The following is a 19,902-nucleotide window of genomic DNA, read 5'->3' as shown; positions in this document are numbered from 1 at the left end:
AATTTAGTGGAAATAAAATTAACTTTTTCACCAACTGTATCCAAAATATAAATAGCATTCCACTCAATTGCTTCCAAGTCCTACTGAAATTGATTCATATTAATCCTTTTGAAATTTCTAAAAGTTACATTAATACTGTCTGATGAAATCAGATCCTGATCAAGCAATGTACATGTTGTAAGATAATGATCAGAAATTATAATATCTTTTACCTCAACACTAATTTTAAGGTCACAAGATGTTATTTAAGGCCACAGTATTAGTAGAGTATTCATTTAAAAAATTAATATTAAAATCACCCAGGCACGATAGTTTATTATAAGTGGTGTAAAAGTGCAACAAAGCGTCTTCAAAGCAGGATAAAAATTCATTACAATTAGTATTAGCAGGCCTATAAATTACACCCAAGATAAGAGGGGAGCTGTCATCAATAAGCAGGCTAATCTATAGGTGTTCAATATATACTAAACTCTCGCTTTTACAGACCGAAAATTTAAGGTCCTTATTAATATAAATAGCAACTCCGCCTCCCCGTGTCGGTCTATCAGGTCTCAACAATTGATATCCCTTAATATAAACTACATCATCAAGAACATCACCAGACAGCCAGCTCTCAGTAACACCAAATATATCATAACTATATTCATATATATGACGCTCAATCCCATCAAAGCAACCAAGCAACGACCTTACGTTTATATGACCAGCTTTCAACCAAATTGTTGTTCCTACTTCAGAAATGGTTCAGAATTGTTTCTACCAAATTTCACTCAATTTAAATTTAAATTAAAACAGGTAACTCAGACAATACGCCGCCCCGGCACATAGTCCCATCAGATCGTAATACTATACACCGCAACTATTTATTATGTTATATTTTACTGTTAGGTACAATTAACAATAAAAATCCACTTATAAACTATATTGATAGTTAATACATTTAAATCATAAATTATTATAAAAGTAAACAGAAGTACTTGCCCATTTAATCCTAATCGCAACCTATAATACATCAGAAATACTGTCAACACGTTGAACTTTGTTGTTTATTTTTATATACACCACTCCACCATAACACCATGCATTTTTTGACGCAACTTGTTTACTGCCGCACTTAGCACACGCAACCGTTCTTTTGTTAGGTCTTCTTGAATATTTATTTTGGTACCACGGAGCGTTTTTTTCGATTTTAGCACAGCACTACGGACGTTTAGATCTGCGAACTCAACCAGCACTGCCGGTGGATTATCGGCTGTTGGGTTTTTTAAATAAATGCGACGGCAAGAAATTATTTGGTTTTTTATTATGGGACAGTTGATTTTAAGTTTATTTTGAAAGAAATCGACCACCTTGTCTATTAGTGACTCATTCTCATCTTGTTTAATACCAAAGATGCGTATGTTGCTCCGTCGCAGATGCTGTTCCTGCGCATCCTTTTGTTTGATTAGGGTTTGATTTTAACTTTTTAAATTACTAATTTCACTTTTTAGTGCCACTATTCGCTTTTCAAATTTAGTTTCTAATGATTTAGTAATAGCACTTATTAGAGTATCCTTTAGGTCCCCACTAAAGACTTTTTCAATTTCTGCCTTGACAACATAAGCGATATCCTCCATCTTGTCGGTGTAATTGGACCTGGTTTTAAGTGGCATAGTCACTTGTAGAAATGTTATACTAGCAAAAACACACCACACTAGAGAAACTTTAGGCTTAAATATTATTATTACTATAAAAATAATAATTATGGTACCTTATTTAGCCTGGAACTTTACGATTTTATCGAAGCACGTTCGCACAACAACAAACAGCTAAAGCGCCATTTAGATTTAAAAAAATTCAATGAAAAAAAAAATTACAACCAGTTTGGTTTTCGGGAAGAAAAGAGAACTGGTGATGTAGTTTGTTATTTTTTGAAGAAACTTTATTTTGACTCAAACAGGTCAGATATGGTTGCGGCGGTAGTTTGTGATTTTTCCAAGGCGTTTGATGGACAAGGACCAACACAGTATTTCATCTGTGCAGAATTCGATTGTGGGGTTTCCCAAGGAATTGGATTCCACGGTTCTTGGGCCCTTATTGTTTCCTACTTGCATTAACGACCTAACGTCTATAAACTTTAATGGAGCCTTAACATTATTTGCTGATGATACTACTACTTTGGGGCTAGGAACGAATAACACTATATTGGAGGAAGCAATAAATAATCATATTATTAAAAATTGTAGTAACACAAACAAGCTTTTTTTATTATTACTAATTCCTTGAATGAAGACCTTATAATGAATAGATGCTCCAAAGTTTAGGTGTTTTGTTGTCTAAAAAAAATTGCCTCTGCTCGTAATGCTGTCAGAGTTGTTCGCATTTAAGATATGGGAACCTCTCCGCATACAACCTGTGTCAACGCATAAATAAAAAATTGAAAAGGTTGTGATCTGTATTTGAAAGTAATTGCTAACGCAAGTAAGAAAATTGTAAAAAACGAATCTACCACACTACTCTACTGATACTAATGGGCACTCTCCGAATAAAACAGTTGTGGTCTTCTTAACGGGGATCCCCTTAGTTGCAGTCCAGGCTCACCACCATTACACAATTGTTTGTAAACCTTATATTAATTAAATTGTTTGAACGATTGTAACAATTGACTTAGTACCGACACTAAAAATTTACTTGTTTTCACCATCGTTGCTCTCGTACAAGTGGTTCGACCTTGCACATCGTGTCCAGATAATGGGAGAAAAATGTGGTACATATTCCGCGCGAAATTTAGTAAATTTTGAAATTAATGATGTATTAACATAGCCGCCCCCAAAACACCTATGTGTTTTTATAGTAAAAAAAATCAAAAAAAAAGAAAGGCCATTTAATCTTATAAAATAGAAATATAATAATATCAATACAAAATAATAATCCGGTCCTACCTTCGGATATGTAATTAACCTATGAAATTAGACAAAAGTTTAAAAAAAACTAAAATTAATATTAATAATGGTCATATTAGCATTATTAATATGTTTAAATTTAATAATATTATGCACTTCAATTAAATCGTAACAACTATTCAGGTTTTGGAAGAGGACACAACTTTATTATTAATCTGCGAAAAACGCCATCACCGGTTCTTACAGCAGCCACCCGAATTTGCCCGTCGTCTTCATGAAACACTTGAATAAATCGGCCCAGTGGCCATTGCAATGGTGAAATATTATCCTTCCTAATGAATACAATATCATTTATTTGAACCTTGTCATTTAAATCAGTTCATTTATGGCGCTGATGTAAAGTATTAATATACTCTAAAACGTATCGTTTCCAAAAATCTCGCTGCATTTTTTGTATCAATTGCCATCTAGAAAGTTTTGAAAGTTTTTCGTTTGAAAAGTCAAGATCGGGAATTATAGAATTTAAGGGATTAAGAGTCAGGAAATGGCCTGGGGTAAGATGGATCATTCGGATTTGAACTTTGCGCATATAACGGTCTAGAATTTAGTATAGCCTCAATTTGACACAGTAAGGTAGTAAATTCTTAGGACATAGAACATACGCTGTTCGCCGATAACTCGAACAAGATGGGACTTGACCATTTTCACCCCTGCTTCAGCTAGTCGATTAAAATGAGCATCTGTAGGAGGGCTAAAATGCCACTGAAAGTTCAAAGTCTCAGAAGCTAGTTTTGCTAGTTTTGTGCGCCCACAAAATTGCGTCCGTTATCTGAATAACATGCCAATAAATTTCCCCTACGTGCTATAAACCTATGAAAAGCTGCAATGAAGCTATCTGATGAAAGTTCCTGTGTTAACTCCAAGTGGCTTGCTTTTGTAGCGGTGCAAATAAGAACACAATTATAGGATTTAAACATCTTTGCTCCTCTCATACGGAAAATAACTACTGGAAAAACCACAGAAATCGACAGCAATATGGTGAAAATGGTTTAACCCTTGATATGCTATAACTCGGTAAATCAGCCATTAGAGGGGGTGAATAGGGTTTAGGTTTAACCCTGAAACAACTTAAACAACTAGAAAGAACCTTTGTAATGACCCTTCTGGCCGACAGTATCCAGTATTTTTGTAACAGTAAGTTATGTAAACATTTTTGCCCAGGATGTAAATACTGCCTATGAGCAGACTCAATAACTAGTGTAGTTAAACGGTGTGAACTAGGCAGTAGTAATGGATGTTTTGCGGAAAAAGATAAATAATCTGCTTTTCGCAAATGACCACCTGCCCTAACTAGACCTTGCGAGTCTAGAAAAAGAAAGTTTTCGAAAAGGTTTGGGTAGCAATTCATTTTGATTGAGTTTTAAAATCGGAAAATGCGGATTTTTGTGTGTGTTTTATTAAACACAGCAAACTATTTTCCATCTACTTTAAGGTAATCGGGCTTTTAAACTTATTCTGAGGTTTTTTTCAGTGAATTTATAAACCTAAAACAAAAACATAAAATTCTTTGAATTTTTATGATTGATGAAAAGTTTTGTAAAAGAAGATCCACAAAATTAATTGAGGTATTAGTTTGTAAAACTCAGAAACATGCTCGTCGTTAGTATCAGTAAATTCTGGGCATTCCTTTTTAGGTAAGGAAAGAAATTCTCTCCCATGCCACCACATATTATGTAAAACTAATTGAGAGGGTGTTAATGTTAATAAAAAATAAAATAAGAGAGAAAGGTATATACCTCCATGTATCCGGAGCAGTAATATCTTGATGTGACTTACACGATTTCCTATGAAGGCTTGGAGAATCTATTAGCCGAGCTTTCTGCGTCTAAACTTTTAGCAGACCTTTTTGACCAAATAACTTGTTGGACCGATTCGCAAGTTGTACTTAACAGGACATCGTCAATGTAGACCTGATTTAAAAGCACTTGGCTAGCCTCTGGAAAATTAGCTTGTTCTATCAAAGCTAACTCTTGAATTGTACGCATGGCCAATATGGACTATAACTAAGTCCAAAAGTAACCGTATTTAACGTATATTCTAGTAACGGTTCATCTGGAGAAAATCTCCAAAGAATTTTCTGAAAATCTCGATCCGAAAGATAAACTAAAATTTGTCAAAACATTTGTTTAATATCAGCAATAAACACAATAGGATCTAATCTGAAAGTGAAAAGTAAGGAAGTAATATCTTTTTGTAATTTTGGTCCAGGCCGAATCATCTCAAACTACTCTAAGTTTAGTGCTTACACTCTCCGGTTTCAGCACAGTGATGGGGCAAACACCAGTTGGTTTAGGAGAAAAATGACTGCTTGAAGGAGCCACAGACATGTGTCCCATATCACAATATTCTTTCATGAAATCCTAAGTAAGTAGCGTACAGGATAGGGAATTTTATTAATCTTTTGTCCAATATTAAAAAGCGACGATACGCCTGAGGATGTGTCTCCCAAATCAGGTTTGGAATTTCAAAATGAAAGAGAAACGACAAACCGACCGGTTTGATCTCTTGTAGTTGTTTTTTTGAAAAATAACTCACACTTTATATCGTCAGGTGAGGAAAAGGTTTTAAATGGAATTTGTTCAATTTCCCAGAACTGAATGCAAATGTCAACATTCATATCTGATGATGAAAGAAAGAAAGAAAAAATGAAGTGACTCGATTAGGCATACTATTGTAATTAATTTTGCCTAATAAGACCCAGCCAAAGACTGTTTCAATGGCCGTAGGTTCGCCGGCCTTGCCAACAACACGCCCTTTTAGAAGTATGTGAGTGAATAACTAACTCTGCTTCTATTAAAAGATCCACTGGACCCAAGCGAAAATAAATTTTGTCAGCTCAAGATAATCCTTCCAAATGTACCCAATTACGCTCTTTTATAAATATGGAATATTTGAGCATAAATTCGGTACAACTATAGCCTCGAATGAAAAAAACAGGGCTTGATGAATTTTGTGGTTTAATTTCACAAGATGCAATGCCTTTTCCAGAAAGGGATGACACGCCGTTTAACCCAGAAATAGTTGTAGTAAGCTGCCGCCTTTGTAAGCTTAATAACCATAAATATTTTTCGCTGATAAAATTAGACTGGCTACTAGAATGAATAAGAATAAGTATTGGTTGAAAAGCACCAAATCAATCACGGATATCCACTGCAGCCGTGGCGAGTAGTAGCGCACTTTGGTCGGTGTATGTATATATTCACCGATGGATCTGGATTAACTTCATTCGAAATTTTGAACATATGAATTAATAATAATTGTTACATGTACGGCATCTATAAGATAAAGGACAATTATTGGAATTGTGCACATGATATAAGCAATTAAGACATACGAAAATCTATCATTAGGCGACTTGGAAAGAAATTGAGCACATTTGGATGATCCGTGGTGCTCTTTACAGAGAAAGCATTTAATTTTTGAATTTGCAATTTTAAATGTATTTGTTTGCATTGATATTGTACACCCAATTTTACTATTTGAATATTTTGTAAAAACTTTATCTTTACCATAAGCAAAACACTTATTTTTTGAAAAATTTAAATGTTGAACGGATTCTAAAGCTTGGCACTTATTTTCAAGAAATTGAAAAAGTTCTGTGTACTTTTGAATTTCTGAATTGCTTGACTGAATTTCAAAATTAGTGCGAATAGCAATATCAAGTTTCTCAAGAAGAATGTGCAGAAGTAAAAAATCCCACTGATCAGTTTGAAATTAAAGAGATTTTAAAACTGCTAGGGACTCAGAAAAAGTGTTAAGAACTACTCGCAAATCCTTAGCGGAATCAGATTTTAGTGAATTACAAAAAATAGCATTTAATGCATTAGACGCGATCAACCGTTTGGTTAGGTATCTGTTCAAACGTGTATTAAAGGCTGAGTTGTAATTATTATTGTTAATTGCGATACCGCTTAGTAATTTTAAAGGGTAATCCTGTAAATATAACAATAAATAACGGAACTTTTCAACATTAGAAAGCTTGACATTTTTATGTGTTAATTTCTCGTAAAGATCATGGAAAGTTAACCAAATTTTTTGTTCGCCGTTAAAGCTTGGAATGCTTGTTGGTGGAAGCTTTGCAGTAGCTTCTACGTTAATTGAACGATCCCCAGTATTATTAATAGAACATTTCTCTACGCAGCTATTATAGTAAATTGATAGACCCTCGTAATAAAAAATCTCAGTATCCTTTCGAATTTTATCTTGAACCTCAAATTCTGAATCATCTCTACTCATAATAATTTCGTTATGATACTCAGAAAATTTATCAAAAACCTTTTAAATATCGCTATACCTAGCTTTGAATTGACCCTTTTTTGTTGCGTCTTGTAATGATCTGAACCCCAATGGTATAAAATTCTATAATTCTAGTAATTCTACTAATGCACGATTTTCTCTTTGCCTCTAACCTTTGTGGTTGGCTCATTTTTATTAATAATTACGCGATGCTAATTACTGAGGAAAAGTTTATAGATAAAAATTTTAAAAATGCAGAAAAAATAATTTTATAAATAGCAACTGCAAGATAGAATTTTGACAAGAATAAATTTATTGGGCTCGGACTAAATTATTTATTATTAAACGAAAAGAAGATCAAATAAATGCTTGCTTATCTACGAATGTTTATTTACTTGCTGGGTAGCTCAAATTCCTGAGTAAAAATAAATGTACGCAGAAATACCTTGTATTGTTGCACGGCGCGATACGACCAAATATTAAATTGTAATATAAAAATAAATAACAAAAAATTAAATTGCTCTCGTACAAGTGGTTCGACCTTGCACATCGTGCCCAGATAATGGGAGAAAAATAATGGCACATATTCCGCGCGAAATGGAGTAAATTTTGAAATTAATGATGCATTAAGAACCTGCATGTTACGGCTGCATTTTATTGGCACTCTACATAGGTATTACGTCGACTAGTTTATTGTTTTCTGAAACATGGGGCATTTTTCCCCACAATGCCAGTGAAATACACACTATTAAAAGACTAATACAACTAATCGTACCAAAGATTCATACTGAAAACCATACAATAACACAATTTTTTATAAACTGTATGAGGAGTAAACAAAAAGGTTTAGAATCTACACGGCATTCGTTCAGAGTATGGAAAAAATGTGTTTATTAACAAGATAATTTTATAATTTTCAAATTTTTAATGTTGTACTATCTCTCTTATTATGCAACTTTCATGTAGGATATTATGAGGAATTAAGAAAGAGTAAATGACTTACGATCTATATCCATATTATCCTCTCCGCCGCTGGTCGAGGGACTTTCATCGTCGCTATCGCTACTGTTAACTTCTGCATGAGCATCTTGACTTTCCTTTTTCTCAATCACAGTCTGAAAAGTGTGGTCTCGCTCCTCAAATATTTGATCCTCTGCATCGAACAGCGTGTTGATGCTTTGTGCGCAGACCTGCTTAAAAAGGGCGTCGCGCTGCATTAAGTCACTCTCCCTCAGATCGAAGTTTATATCTGACGGATTATCGATTGTCCTGAAAACGGACACTTCTTAAAATAAAATACCAAAAAAAGAATGCTTTAAATACTGCTAGCGTGTAGAAAAGTTTAAATAAAGAAAGTTACGAGTTTTTTAAGATATTCCGTAAGACGGTAGGTGCACGGGTTGAGGTTGTATGTTCTCCCACATGTTCTATACTTGGGTTACCGAACAGATGGAGTGGTCACGTGATCGTTCTGCGTCGGAGGTGTGGCCTAGAGCCTCGATAGGGTTCATAACTTGGGGTTTTATTTAATTTTATTAGTCAAGCGGCTTTAGATCGTTTTGGTTGAATTTTCTGCTATTCGAATATTTGAATCTTCGCAATATTGAAAAGTTGAGATTGTGTTTATTTTTTTGTTAATTTGTTTGTATAAAATAATGGCTGACGCGCCACGTACACCTCCATTGTCACCCCCAAGAAAAGAGTACAAAAACATTTGACCATTGCTGAAAAGGAAGTGATTATGAACATATATAAAACATGTGATACCGAGCATCCAGTATACAACAAAGTGCAAAAAGTCCAGTTTACAGCAGAAACAGCAGGTAATAAATATTTTTAATATACAGTGTGTCCCAGGATGAGCGAATTTATACGAGAAATTGACAAAAAATGTTGTGGTTAAAATTTTACCGTTTGGCATCCAGCCCTGCTTGATTAAAAAATAAAATTTAGCATATTATTATTTTTTTTTTAATCAAGCTTACCTTGATACGAACATTTTTAAATTTTATAAGTAGGTAAAGTGGAGGGTAAAGTAGTAATTCTAGGCAAGATATAAAAAAAGTTTATAAGAAAAGGCTGTTTAGAATGCTCACAGGCCTACCAGCGCAGGCCCTAACTTGTTATTCCCTCTTTCATTTTAAAACACATATTTAAAAAAAGATTAAAGCTACTTAAGTAATTCTCAAAACCAGATTATGATCATAAAATTATATTTTATAATGGCCGGGTTCATCAAAAAAAAGCGCTCCCTGAGCGCTCGATTGTTGCTCAGGTATGACAATTTTTATTGGTCCTTACTATTATAGGCAAAACTTCCAGCGCTCAGGTAGCGCTCGGTTCTGATGAACCTGGCCAATACACCCTATAAAATGTTAATTATAAATGTTTGACCTCTCACGATTACTTAAAAGGATTACCTATCCCTTTTCGGTAAACCCCAATATATTAACATAACTTTGCATAACAAAATAATTAAAAGGGATTATTATATCATTAGCTGGCACAACCTCAAAATCGGTTTGGACCCATTTTACATGCGACCGTATTATATTTTTAAAAAAGCTGCTTACAAAGCAAAGCTGTACGGTAAAATAATTTAAAATAAGTAGGCATAATTCTCCTCGTCTAAATCTGCCAAGGTTGCATCGACGGGCGGGCCTATATTTCGCGCACATCATTTACTCCATCTGTTCGGTAATCCGACTATAATTGTTATTCGTTCCTACAAATTGGTTATTCGCTCCTAATCGGGATCTCTAATATTTTTTTCTCAAATAGAATGTTAATATAGTCGAATAAACTAGTTGCAAATTACATATTGATTACAGAAACATACAGTATTGTGCAAAAAGATAGCAACATTGAACTTTCGTGTTATATATCTTTTAGTATCTATTTTATAAGTAAGGTTTATATATTATTTACAAGAATAGTAGAGCCTGTTTATATTTTCATATTATCATATTTTTTGTATCATAATAAATAAAACACCAAATTGTGTATGCAAATTTATTATTCAAAAATATAGCAGCAAAAAATAGTTTTGATTCTAAAAAAATTATAACCCAACTAAATTAAAATCAATTCAATATTTCGTGTAGTACCCCTTCTCCTTTATAACATCTGCATATCGTCTTGGCATGGACTCAATTAATTTCATAATATAGTCATTGTTCCCTTCTTTTCAAGCCTTTTCCACTATTTCAAAGAGAATATTTGTATTAGAGCATGTTAGGTGCCTGATTTTGGTGTCAATGTAATGCCATAAATTCTCTATAGGGTTTAGGTCTGGCGATTGAGATGGCCAGACCATTACATTTATTTTTTCATCGGATAGCCACCTCTTAACAAATTGAGAAGCATGTTTTGGATCGTTGTCATGCTGAAATATGGCTGTTACTGGCATGACTTCATCCATATATGGCACTAAATATGTTTGCAGAATGTCTTTGTACATAAAACGATCTTGCCCACTATTCTTACTATGGGCCCCATGCCACAAGCCGAGAAACATCCCCATACAAGAATATTTCCCCCTCCATATTTAACTGTGGGGCAAATGTACTTTTTGTTTAATCTTTGTTCACTGGGGCGTCTGACGTACATCACTCCATCAGTCCTGAATAAATTATATTTAGATTCATCACTAAATACGACTTTCTTCCAATCAGCTACAGAATAGTGGACATTCGAACGAGCCTTGACATTCTTCTTTGAGAGTAACGGTTTTTTGGCGGGGCGACGAGCAGGTAAGTTGGCATCAAGTAATCTTCTCCTTACGGTACTGGAACTGAGGTTTACTCCTCCACCCTCTTTTAATTTTGCCAAAACTTGGGAAGAAGACAAAAAAGGATTTTCTTTGGAAATTCGTAGCAGCTGCCTATCCATCCTCAAATTTGTTTTTCTGGGTCTACCAGGAATGGGCGCCGGTGCAGCTGTTCCAGTAAGGCGAATTTTTTTGCAAACTCTGGATACGATTGACCTGTGAAGCCGTAAGCTTCTTGCAATGTCACTCTGCCTAACACCATTTTCGTAATGCTCCACAATAATTTTTCTTACATCACCAGAGACGGTTTTTTAGCGACCCATTTTAAGTTAATTCTGAGATTCAAAAATAACAACTTTACAGCAGGTAAATCGATATTTAACTAATAAAATAAATGCGAAACAAGAATGTTGCTATATTTATGCACATTGTCTAAATAAACAAACATGAAGTTCCTTACTCTGCATTGGCATTTTTATGATATCTCGCTATATTTATAAATAATACAGAGGCGCGTACTTAAAAGTAAAGAAATAATATGGAATAAATAAAGGAGCAAATAATATTTTTGAAAACATCGCTTATATATTTTGCTATATTTATGCACAATACTTTATGTTGAAAATAAAATACTAAAATATGAAAGAAGAGCAGCTTTACATTTCGGTCAGTTTGTTTATAGAATTTACAAGTCGAGGTATCCTAAATATCTTTGAGATTATTTCACAGCAAGACAAGATTTAGATAGAATTTCAGGAAGAATGAAGAAACATAGGATTTCAAATACCAGTGCATAGAGATGAAGGTTTTAAAAACTCATTTGCCTATCAGGGTGTATTTTTGTCAAACTCGGAAGTATACAACTTAATAAGATCATGCTCACTTTTCACTTTCAAGAAGAAAAACAAGCAAATGTTTTTTTTACATTCGAAAATTGCTTGAAAGTAAGGTAGGCCTGAACTCTCGTTCTAAAATTCGAAGCCAGGATGGCTAATTGCTAGGAAGGTGCACGTCTCCAGCCCGAGTATTGATAGAATAACTAGTCATTTCGTGGAGGAATAAGGAAGGATCTTAAGGGCAGTTGATTTATTATTCCATAGTTTAAATAACGTTTTGTGAAATATATTTCAGTGCATTTTTTTTAAATATTTAAAAGGACATAAAGCGATGTAGGCTATGCCTCAAAAAAAGGTTTATGAACTTTCCCCGCAAATGTTAACATAACTAAAATTTTATAACAAAAGTGCTGGAATCTACAAGATAAATATTAAATTTCTTTATTGAGTTTATTAATTAAATATCATTCATATAATTTCTTAAATTTATCTTAATATTAATTGATAATATAAACTCATTGCTAAGCATTTGTTAATTACAGTATGAGGTATAAAAATATAACTTTTGAATTTACTTTATCGTTTGATTTAGTTGACATACACAGTACGTATTTTCTTAGTTTTCTTTGCTATAAAAAATAGGTGACTCCCTTATTAAATGATTGAAATGCTATAAAGATAGCCCGTCATAATAAGCCAGCCTTAAATACACCTTACTACATGAAAGAAAACTCATCAGCATACCCAGCGCCTGCAATACCTACTTTGTATCAAGATCCTATTCCTGTAATAAATTTAAAGAAAGAACATTTTTTACATTCATTAAGTTTGTATGTAAAAAAAAAGACTTTATTTTCTAGGTATAGCGATGGCTTTTACTTTACATCTGTCCTATGTGAAAAGAAAAAAAAGCCTAATTTTTAAAAACTATGTTATCATCAAAATTTCATAATTCAGCTTTAGCAGAAACGTATTAGTAAGTAGGTTGGTAAGTAAAAGAAGTTATCAAACAATTTTTTCTAAATATAACTATGATTTTCTCAAAACACTATGTCATTGACACATATGACAATGATAATATGTTTTTTTAACGTTGCAATAGTTTTTTTTATTTAATAATTAAATTTGAAAGAAAAAACATTTGCAACAACACAGTGCCGGACATAAAGCTGGCTTATCTGAACTCGTGTTCGTGTGTGTCACATCTGTATCTGGTCTCCCTGCGCTGCTTATCCTTGGTGCATTGCATCTAAAAAAAAACCTGCTTTCTTATGGTTTTCTGGAACGAGAATAACTTCCAAAAAAGTTGTCTATCAGACGGATGATCTTGCTCTTTTACTTTAACTTTTTGAACCCTTTTTACTAGCTTCCTGCAATATCCTCGATTCCTAATAGTGACTGTATCAGATCATCTCTAAGTTTAAGAAAGGGTATTTTTTCCCTCATTTTGAATATGGGTAGTATTATTTAAAAACTGCTATGTCGAGGAGCCGAAAAATAACTTTTTTATATCAACGAATGGTTTTTCGAGGTCAGCTTAACAGCTGGTCACTGCTACCTACTCCAGACATATTTTGTGTCTTCAATTTCCCAGGATGTCTTCTTCTCTACACCATATTTATTCCCAATGGATCTATTACGGAAATAACTATAACGGAAAATATCTGATAGTAGGCAGTTGTACTAGCTAGTACTTCACGCTTATCTTTCGATTTGCTCACATAATTGAGCGTTTCTTTTTGCAGATGTGTTCGCCTTTAAGAACTTTTTTTTAGCACCAAAACACGATTTCCGCGACGGTGTCTTCGCAAGGTTCCAGTTGAGTGAGTTTTTAATTTAAGCAATTTTCATGATAAAGAAGTACTGTTATAGTATTTAACTCTATAGATACGATGGTCCTTATTAACGTAAGGGCTTAGCAGTCGGAACACTAGTTTAGAAGTACCATGAGTCGTTTCGAGGATATTCTTACCCTAGTAAATATCCGCGTTTAGAATATAGCCGTCATTTGTCGTTAGCTCATAGAACTTGATCCCGTATTTTGATTTTTAATTTTTTAGGTATTGTTTTAATTTTAAACGGACTCTGAAGAGTACCATGCATTCATCTAGGGATAATGAGTCAAACGGAGAAGATGCAGCGAGCTCTAACTCGATAGAAAGAAAATTTCTTTTTATTACCGAAAAAATGTATAATCCCTACTCTCGTTCTTAACTGAGCTTGAAAACCGGGGAGTAGAACGGCTAATAGAAAGAGGGCGTGGGTCTATTAAAAACACAAAATCAGTATTCTTGAACTTCGCTCTACTGAAAATCGATAGAAAGGTGCTCCTTAGAGATCAAAATTTCTTCTACTGGTTTTTTGCGGGCAAAGATTTAGATATTGCATGTAAGCAAGCGTACTAATTTCACTTTGTATGTTATGTCTCATTTTGGTACATTTTGTTTTGTTTTTATTATTCTATGGGGTGGTGGTGTTTATGAATGTATATTGTTTATTTTGTCTTTGAGTGTGGTTATTTAAGGTAGTTCTTTTTTATTGTATTTCTGCTTTTATAATTTGCTACCAAGACGAACTTAAGTGCAATCATGGTGTGGGATACTGTTGAGCAAAACCAAAAAGGTTAAATATTGAAGTATTCCGAGAAATAATCTTCCCCTTTTTATTATTAAATGATGAAAAGTTTAAAAATAAATAAATAGAAATCACCTCTCAGTCACAAATCAGAATTCTGTATATTTCTTTTTTCTTTTTTTTAAATTGTAATTTTATATTTCTTATGCCGGGTTTATATTTTATGGTTTATAGAACATTGTTTAATCTTAATCGTAATAACAATCAGACAATCACAGTCTTAAAAGATGAAAACAATCAACTATATATATAACAGTTATGCTTATCACTGATTTGTTGTATAAATGGGCATATATGGCACACTGCATGTTTCATTTTTATGGTTGTGAGCTTATGATTATAACTTACAACTAAACAAACGTTGTATGAATTCAGCATTACAATTAAGTCTTAAGATAGTTAAACTTTATAGTTCTACATTATTTACTCATGGATGCATTGGGGTTAATCTACCAAAATCAAATCAAATTCAGTTTTTATATTAACTATAGTACTTGATTATTTGATAAAATTTTTGTCTTAATTTATTACCTTTCTCCACTGCTTCAATTCCTTACATGGACCATTTGCAATTGCATTGAGAATATTGGTTAATTGCATCCAATACTGTTGCATCTTTTGTTTAGTATAGGTTTGAGTAAACTTCCCAGTAAACATTTCCTTGCGTGTAGATATAAAGTCCACCATAATTTTTTTTTTATTTATTCGTAATTGAGTTGCTGTTTTGCCCACTTTTTTCCATATTTAAGTTGAATAAAAACAAGAAAAAACACCAAACTAAATAAACAGCCTTAAACCAAAACACTAAACAGCAAAAAACCGACAGCCCATAAATTTATCCCCACTACTAAAGACAAGCTCCCCCACAACCTGAAATGTCAAAAATTTCCTTCAATAATTGGTTTGAATATTTGGCAACACGGCTACGCTTTCCCTTGAAATTTGCTCTCTCCTTTTCTGTCGAGAATAGAAACTTTACGATGTGACGAGAGGAAGTAGAGATTAGTTAGGGATCGATCCCCAGAGATGCTCTATTAATCGTTCTATTCTATCGCCATCAAGAATTGGGACCCTGGTTCCGATCGGGTTGCCGTCTGCAGCCGTCAAAATGTAAGAAATTACTATAATATAATTATAGTAATATTATATTAAATTTAAATTTTAATACTAATATTAAAATATAAAGTAATTGACGTTTTTGGCTGTGAAGAATCCCATTAGCCATAAAAATAGGCTAATGTTTATAGACTGGGTAATAAGTATATAATAAGTAAGAATGTCTAAAGCCGAACGATTCCGAATGACATAGAGAAAAGGTTAGCGAGAAAAAAGAGCATTAAAGGATTAGCTCAAATCTACTACTTAATACATTTAAGAAAATGGGATGGCAATACAGCGGATGATAAGTTAACAACTGTCTCATTACAAGTGCCTTTACTTGCGCTGGGGAGAAGACGGACCAAAAATTTCTTTTTTTTACCTTATTTTCTGTTATGTCCCTAAAATCGGAAATGGCAGTTTTTGGCCTATTTTTTTATTAAGCAACTTGCCATAATCGTTGGCACAGTTTAGAATAAGTTGCTTAATATACAGAGCCAAATATGTTAGTAGGCGATATGGTTTCTATTCCATCTATTTTAACCCCAGCCTCAGTATTATCAAAGTTAAAATTGGGAATATCATTTTGTTCAACATTCGATTCGTTTTCACGATTTTCCATTATACCTGGGGCTACTTCATACGCAATAAACAAAAACTCTTGCACTCCCAGTTCTTCATTCTGATCAGCATCATTTTCTTTATCGTTACTTTGGCTCTCAGATGACCCCGATGATATCACATAGTCTTCATCACCAGTTAACTCTCCGTCATCATTAAAAGGGACATGGTCTGACTCTTCATTATCCCAACTTCTTTTTCCGAGTTCCAACTTAGCAGTCTTGCTTCTTCTTCTGGATCCAAACAATTAAAACTTTTTTAAAGTTTATATTGAGACCACGTATTACTAGATTTTAAAAAACTATAAGCTATTTTGAAAAGTTTTATAATATTTTCTACTTTACAATAGGGTATTTCTAGGTAAATCAAAAATCAATTGTCTAAAAAATAAATAACTGGCCTCCTGTTCCGTTTATTTCATATAGAGCATACTAATTATTACCATCGAACCAAAATTTATGACGTATGTTCAACCAACTTGCCCGTTTCCTTTCTTCTAAAACGTAAATACCCTACCTAGTTCTGGCTTAAATTTGATTCTTGATGCAATCCGTGACGATGGAGATAAATATACATATTGTATCGGCAAGATCATCACTTTCCACCAAATGACATCACGTAGTTAATTATTGTGCTTAGGTGCATGTAATAGGAGACCCTAACGATATATAACGCAAATTCGACGTTTCGGACCGTTGTGGCTCGAATTTGGGAGGTTTTATGAAGGACGGCTATAGGCGTAAGTTTCAAGTGTCACCTTATCCATATTAAAAAGACGTCTAATTTCGGGTGTCCGCAAACGTGGTAAATCACAATAAAAAAAACAATAAATAAAAAAACAAATATAATCAATCTGGTATTCGAAACTTTAAAAAAGCATTTGTTTTTTTGTGACTTATTTAGTGGCCTATGAGTAAAGCCTAAAAACAAACATTTATTTCTCCACTCCAAAAAACTGTAATTTTTGGGGAACTAGGAATTTGATTTCCTGGATAAAATCATAAGTCGTACAAAAGAATGTATGAAACAAAAAAAATAAGATAATTAAATTCTCCAAATAGATTCAGCACAAAGAAAGAACAGAAAAAAAAATAAATTTACTTACTGAAGTGTATCATCTCCGTCATTAAAAGAATCGTCGTTAAACCCGCTGTAGCCATCAATATACTGAGTCGATAGATTCTGCATTTGATATTCCGAATAACTCTGAAAAAAAACACAAAAAAATATATATCAAGCGCAATTAAGAAAACAAATTTTAAAATCATATACCTGCTGTTGTAGGTCACTGTTCTCTACAAAAGGAATATCTCCATACTCTTCGTTGTCCTGAATCGCCGCGCTTGGAAGCTGACCACCCTGAAAACAATTCATATTTAAACTGTGAATAAATTATAGTCTAACTAAAATATCTTACTAAAATTGTATCTTGTTGTTCCAAAACTTCCTGCAAAGTAGCCACTTTAAACTCATCTAACATATTTGCAGTTTCCGGTTTAACTTTTTTAAACCATTCACCTAGTGGGGTCTCTGTGGTTATTTCTAATATATAAGTGACCATGGTAATTAAGTGACCCATATACCCTTGCCTAATTGCCTTGTGTTCTGATCTGCAATAAATCACATTTAGCGATAAACCAGGTGACGGTCATATACTAACAACACTTACTGATTTTGATCGTTTGTTTTCCACGATCCGATTACACGTTCTACTAAATTACAGTTGTCTAATAACTGGAATAAGTATTGCATAAAATGTGTATCCCAACTCAATAAAAAGCAATTACTTACATGCTTACATAAATTGCTAATTTCTTCACCCTCTTGCGCCGTACCCGTCTCTAGAACCGCCACTATACAGTTCTCCACTTGTGTATGTAGAAAATTGTTAAATGAGTACTTGAAAAACAAATCTAAAAGTACCGGGAAAGTGCCTAAATCGATGAGCTGCTCGTGAAGATTTCCATAATTGGTTGATACGATCGAACTAAGAAGTTTTATTATTTGTAGTCTGGTATTACCCAAAGGAGGATCTAGAGTACCAACAGTGGTGAGGACTGGATTTTTCTAAGAAGCAAATCATAGATTACAAGAGTTAAATATATTCGTACAATATTCCAAAACATTTTTTTAAGAAAATCAATTTCCCCAAGACCAGTTTTTATATTTATTTATTTTAATGACAAATATTAATGTTCTGATTATTCTTGTAAGTTATACCCAGATAAATTTTTGGGCTGTTTTTAAAAAGATCTTTAAGGTTCAAAGTTTTGAGGAATCAATCGGTGCATCCGATGGTGACCTTAAACTTCACCTTCAAGGTTATTTGAAGGTCAAATCGATTTTTTAAAATGAAAACCCCTATTTTTGACACCGGATTCTGAAAGAGCGGAAAATTTTAAGTCCAGGTATGTATTGAGGTATGAGGTTGAAGTAATCCCAAGAGGTCAAATAATAAGGATTTCCATTTGAAGAAATGAGGTCGAGCTTCAAATGACCTTGAAAATGACGTTCAACGTCAAATCCAAGGTCACCGTTGGGTTCCTGGTTAAGACTTACCTAGGGTATGACCTTTATTTGTTTTCTTTTACCACTGAACTCGCGAGATTTTTAAGAAGTCATTATTTGACCTCTCGGGATTACTTCAACCTCATACCTCAATACATACCCGGACGTAAAATTTTCCGCTCTTTCCGAATCCGTTGTCAAAAATAGGGGTTCCCGTTAAAAAAAATCGCTTTGACCTTCAAATAACCTTGAAGGTCAAGTTTAAGGTCACCATCAGATGCACATTGATTCCCCAAAACTTTTGTATTTAAAGATTTTTTCTAGCGCCCATATTTCCCAAGATTTTTGGGTGTGTCCATACTTTTGGGACACTCTGTATACAGGTTGCTGACGTTTTCAAAGGGACAGTACTGCTATATCAGAATATGAAATAAGTCCTGTTAGTGAAGCCATCGACAAAACTCCAGGTTTCTATTTTTTAAAGCCTATTAATAGATTGGCATTTTCAAAAAAATATTTAGATTTAAAAATATATATTCTTATTTCGCTTATACTCGTATTTGACGCACACATTCACATTCAATTTTTATTTAGGGTTATTTTTAAGATCCCCTATTCTACCTTTATGAAGATAGTTACCCCATGATCTGATGTTATTAATTTGTCGGTATTTACTTGTGAAAAGACCGGCTTTAGTTGCCTTTTTTCTATACTGCGGCACAAGTTTTTACCATCGGCAACAGTTCATAAAAAGATTCAAATGAGACCTTTTCTATTTTTTAAACTAGAAACTAAATAAAACAAGGAATGTCATAAATGCCCAGTAGAAACACAAAGCCATTTGACTTTGACAAAATAACATTTCGCTTATGCTGCCATGCCACATTTTTTAAAAGCGTTGGGAATAAGAATGTTAATATAGCTGAAAATTCTCAGATAACAGGGAATCGGTAAATAGGTTTGTAAACAAAAAATCCTCTTGCCCCTGAGCACATGTTGAACTCAAACAAAGTTGTTATTCACTGATTCTCTATTCACTAGTGTAAAGGAATTATTAATAATACTAGGCAAATTCTTTAAAAGCAAAGTAGGTTACAGTTTATTTATAATAAACATTAATGCTTGGTTTCAATATTTAGTCGACCTAGTTTATAGCAGCTATTTGCAAAATAAGCTATATCGCGGCTCGTGTCTAATTAGGTAACTGTGACGCTGTTCAATTGCTTTTTGTATGGAAATATTCTTCAATTCATTCAAT

The 19,902-nt window shown here is 33.5% G+C and overlaps 1 protein-coding gene across 5 annotated transcripts in view; it reads right to left on the bottom strand.

The window, feature by feature from the left end:
• LOC126748670 (serine/threonine-protein phosphatase 6 regulatory subunit 3) overlaps positions 1-19,902 on the bottom strand; it is a 72,075-nt gene that overhangs the window by 20,838 nt on the left and 31,335 nt on the right. For all 5 annotated transcript variants that reach the window (XM_050458331.1, XM_050458168.1, XM_050458081.1 and 2 more), the window contains 6 exons: positions 17,928-18,203; positions 17,806-17,870; positions 17,554-17,746; positions 17,409-17,495; positions 17,242-17,342; positions 8,182-8,447 (listed from right to left, as the gene is read on the bottom strand). In XM_050458331.1, the coding sequence (XP_050314288.1) occupies positions 8,182-8,447; positions 17,242-17,342; positions 17,409-17,495; positions 17,554-17,746; positions 17,806-17,870; positions 17,928-18,203 (988 nt within the window). The remainder of the gene's footprint in view (positions 1-8,181; positions 8,448-17,241; positions 17,343-17,408; positions 17,496-17,553; positions 17,747-17,805; positions 17,871-17,927; positions 18,204-19,902) is intronic.

The sequence above is a fragment of the Anthonomus grandis genome, chromosome 1, assembly GCF_022605725.1.
Source record: "Anthonomus grandis grandis chromosome 1, icAntGran1.3, whole genome shotgun sequence".
Lineage (NCBI taxonomy): Eukaryota > Metazoa > Arthropoda > Insecta > Coleoptera > Curculionidae > Anthonomus > Anthonomus grandis.
The sequence above is the reverse complement of the archived record's forward strand: the minus strand, read 5'-3'. Positions and strand labels throughout refer to the sequence as shown.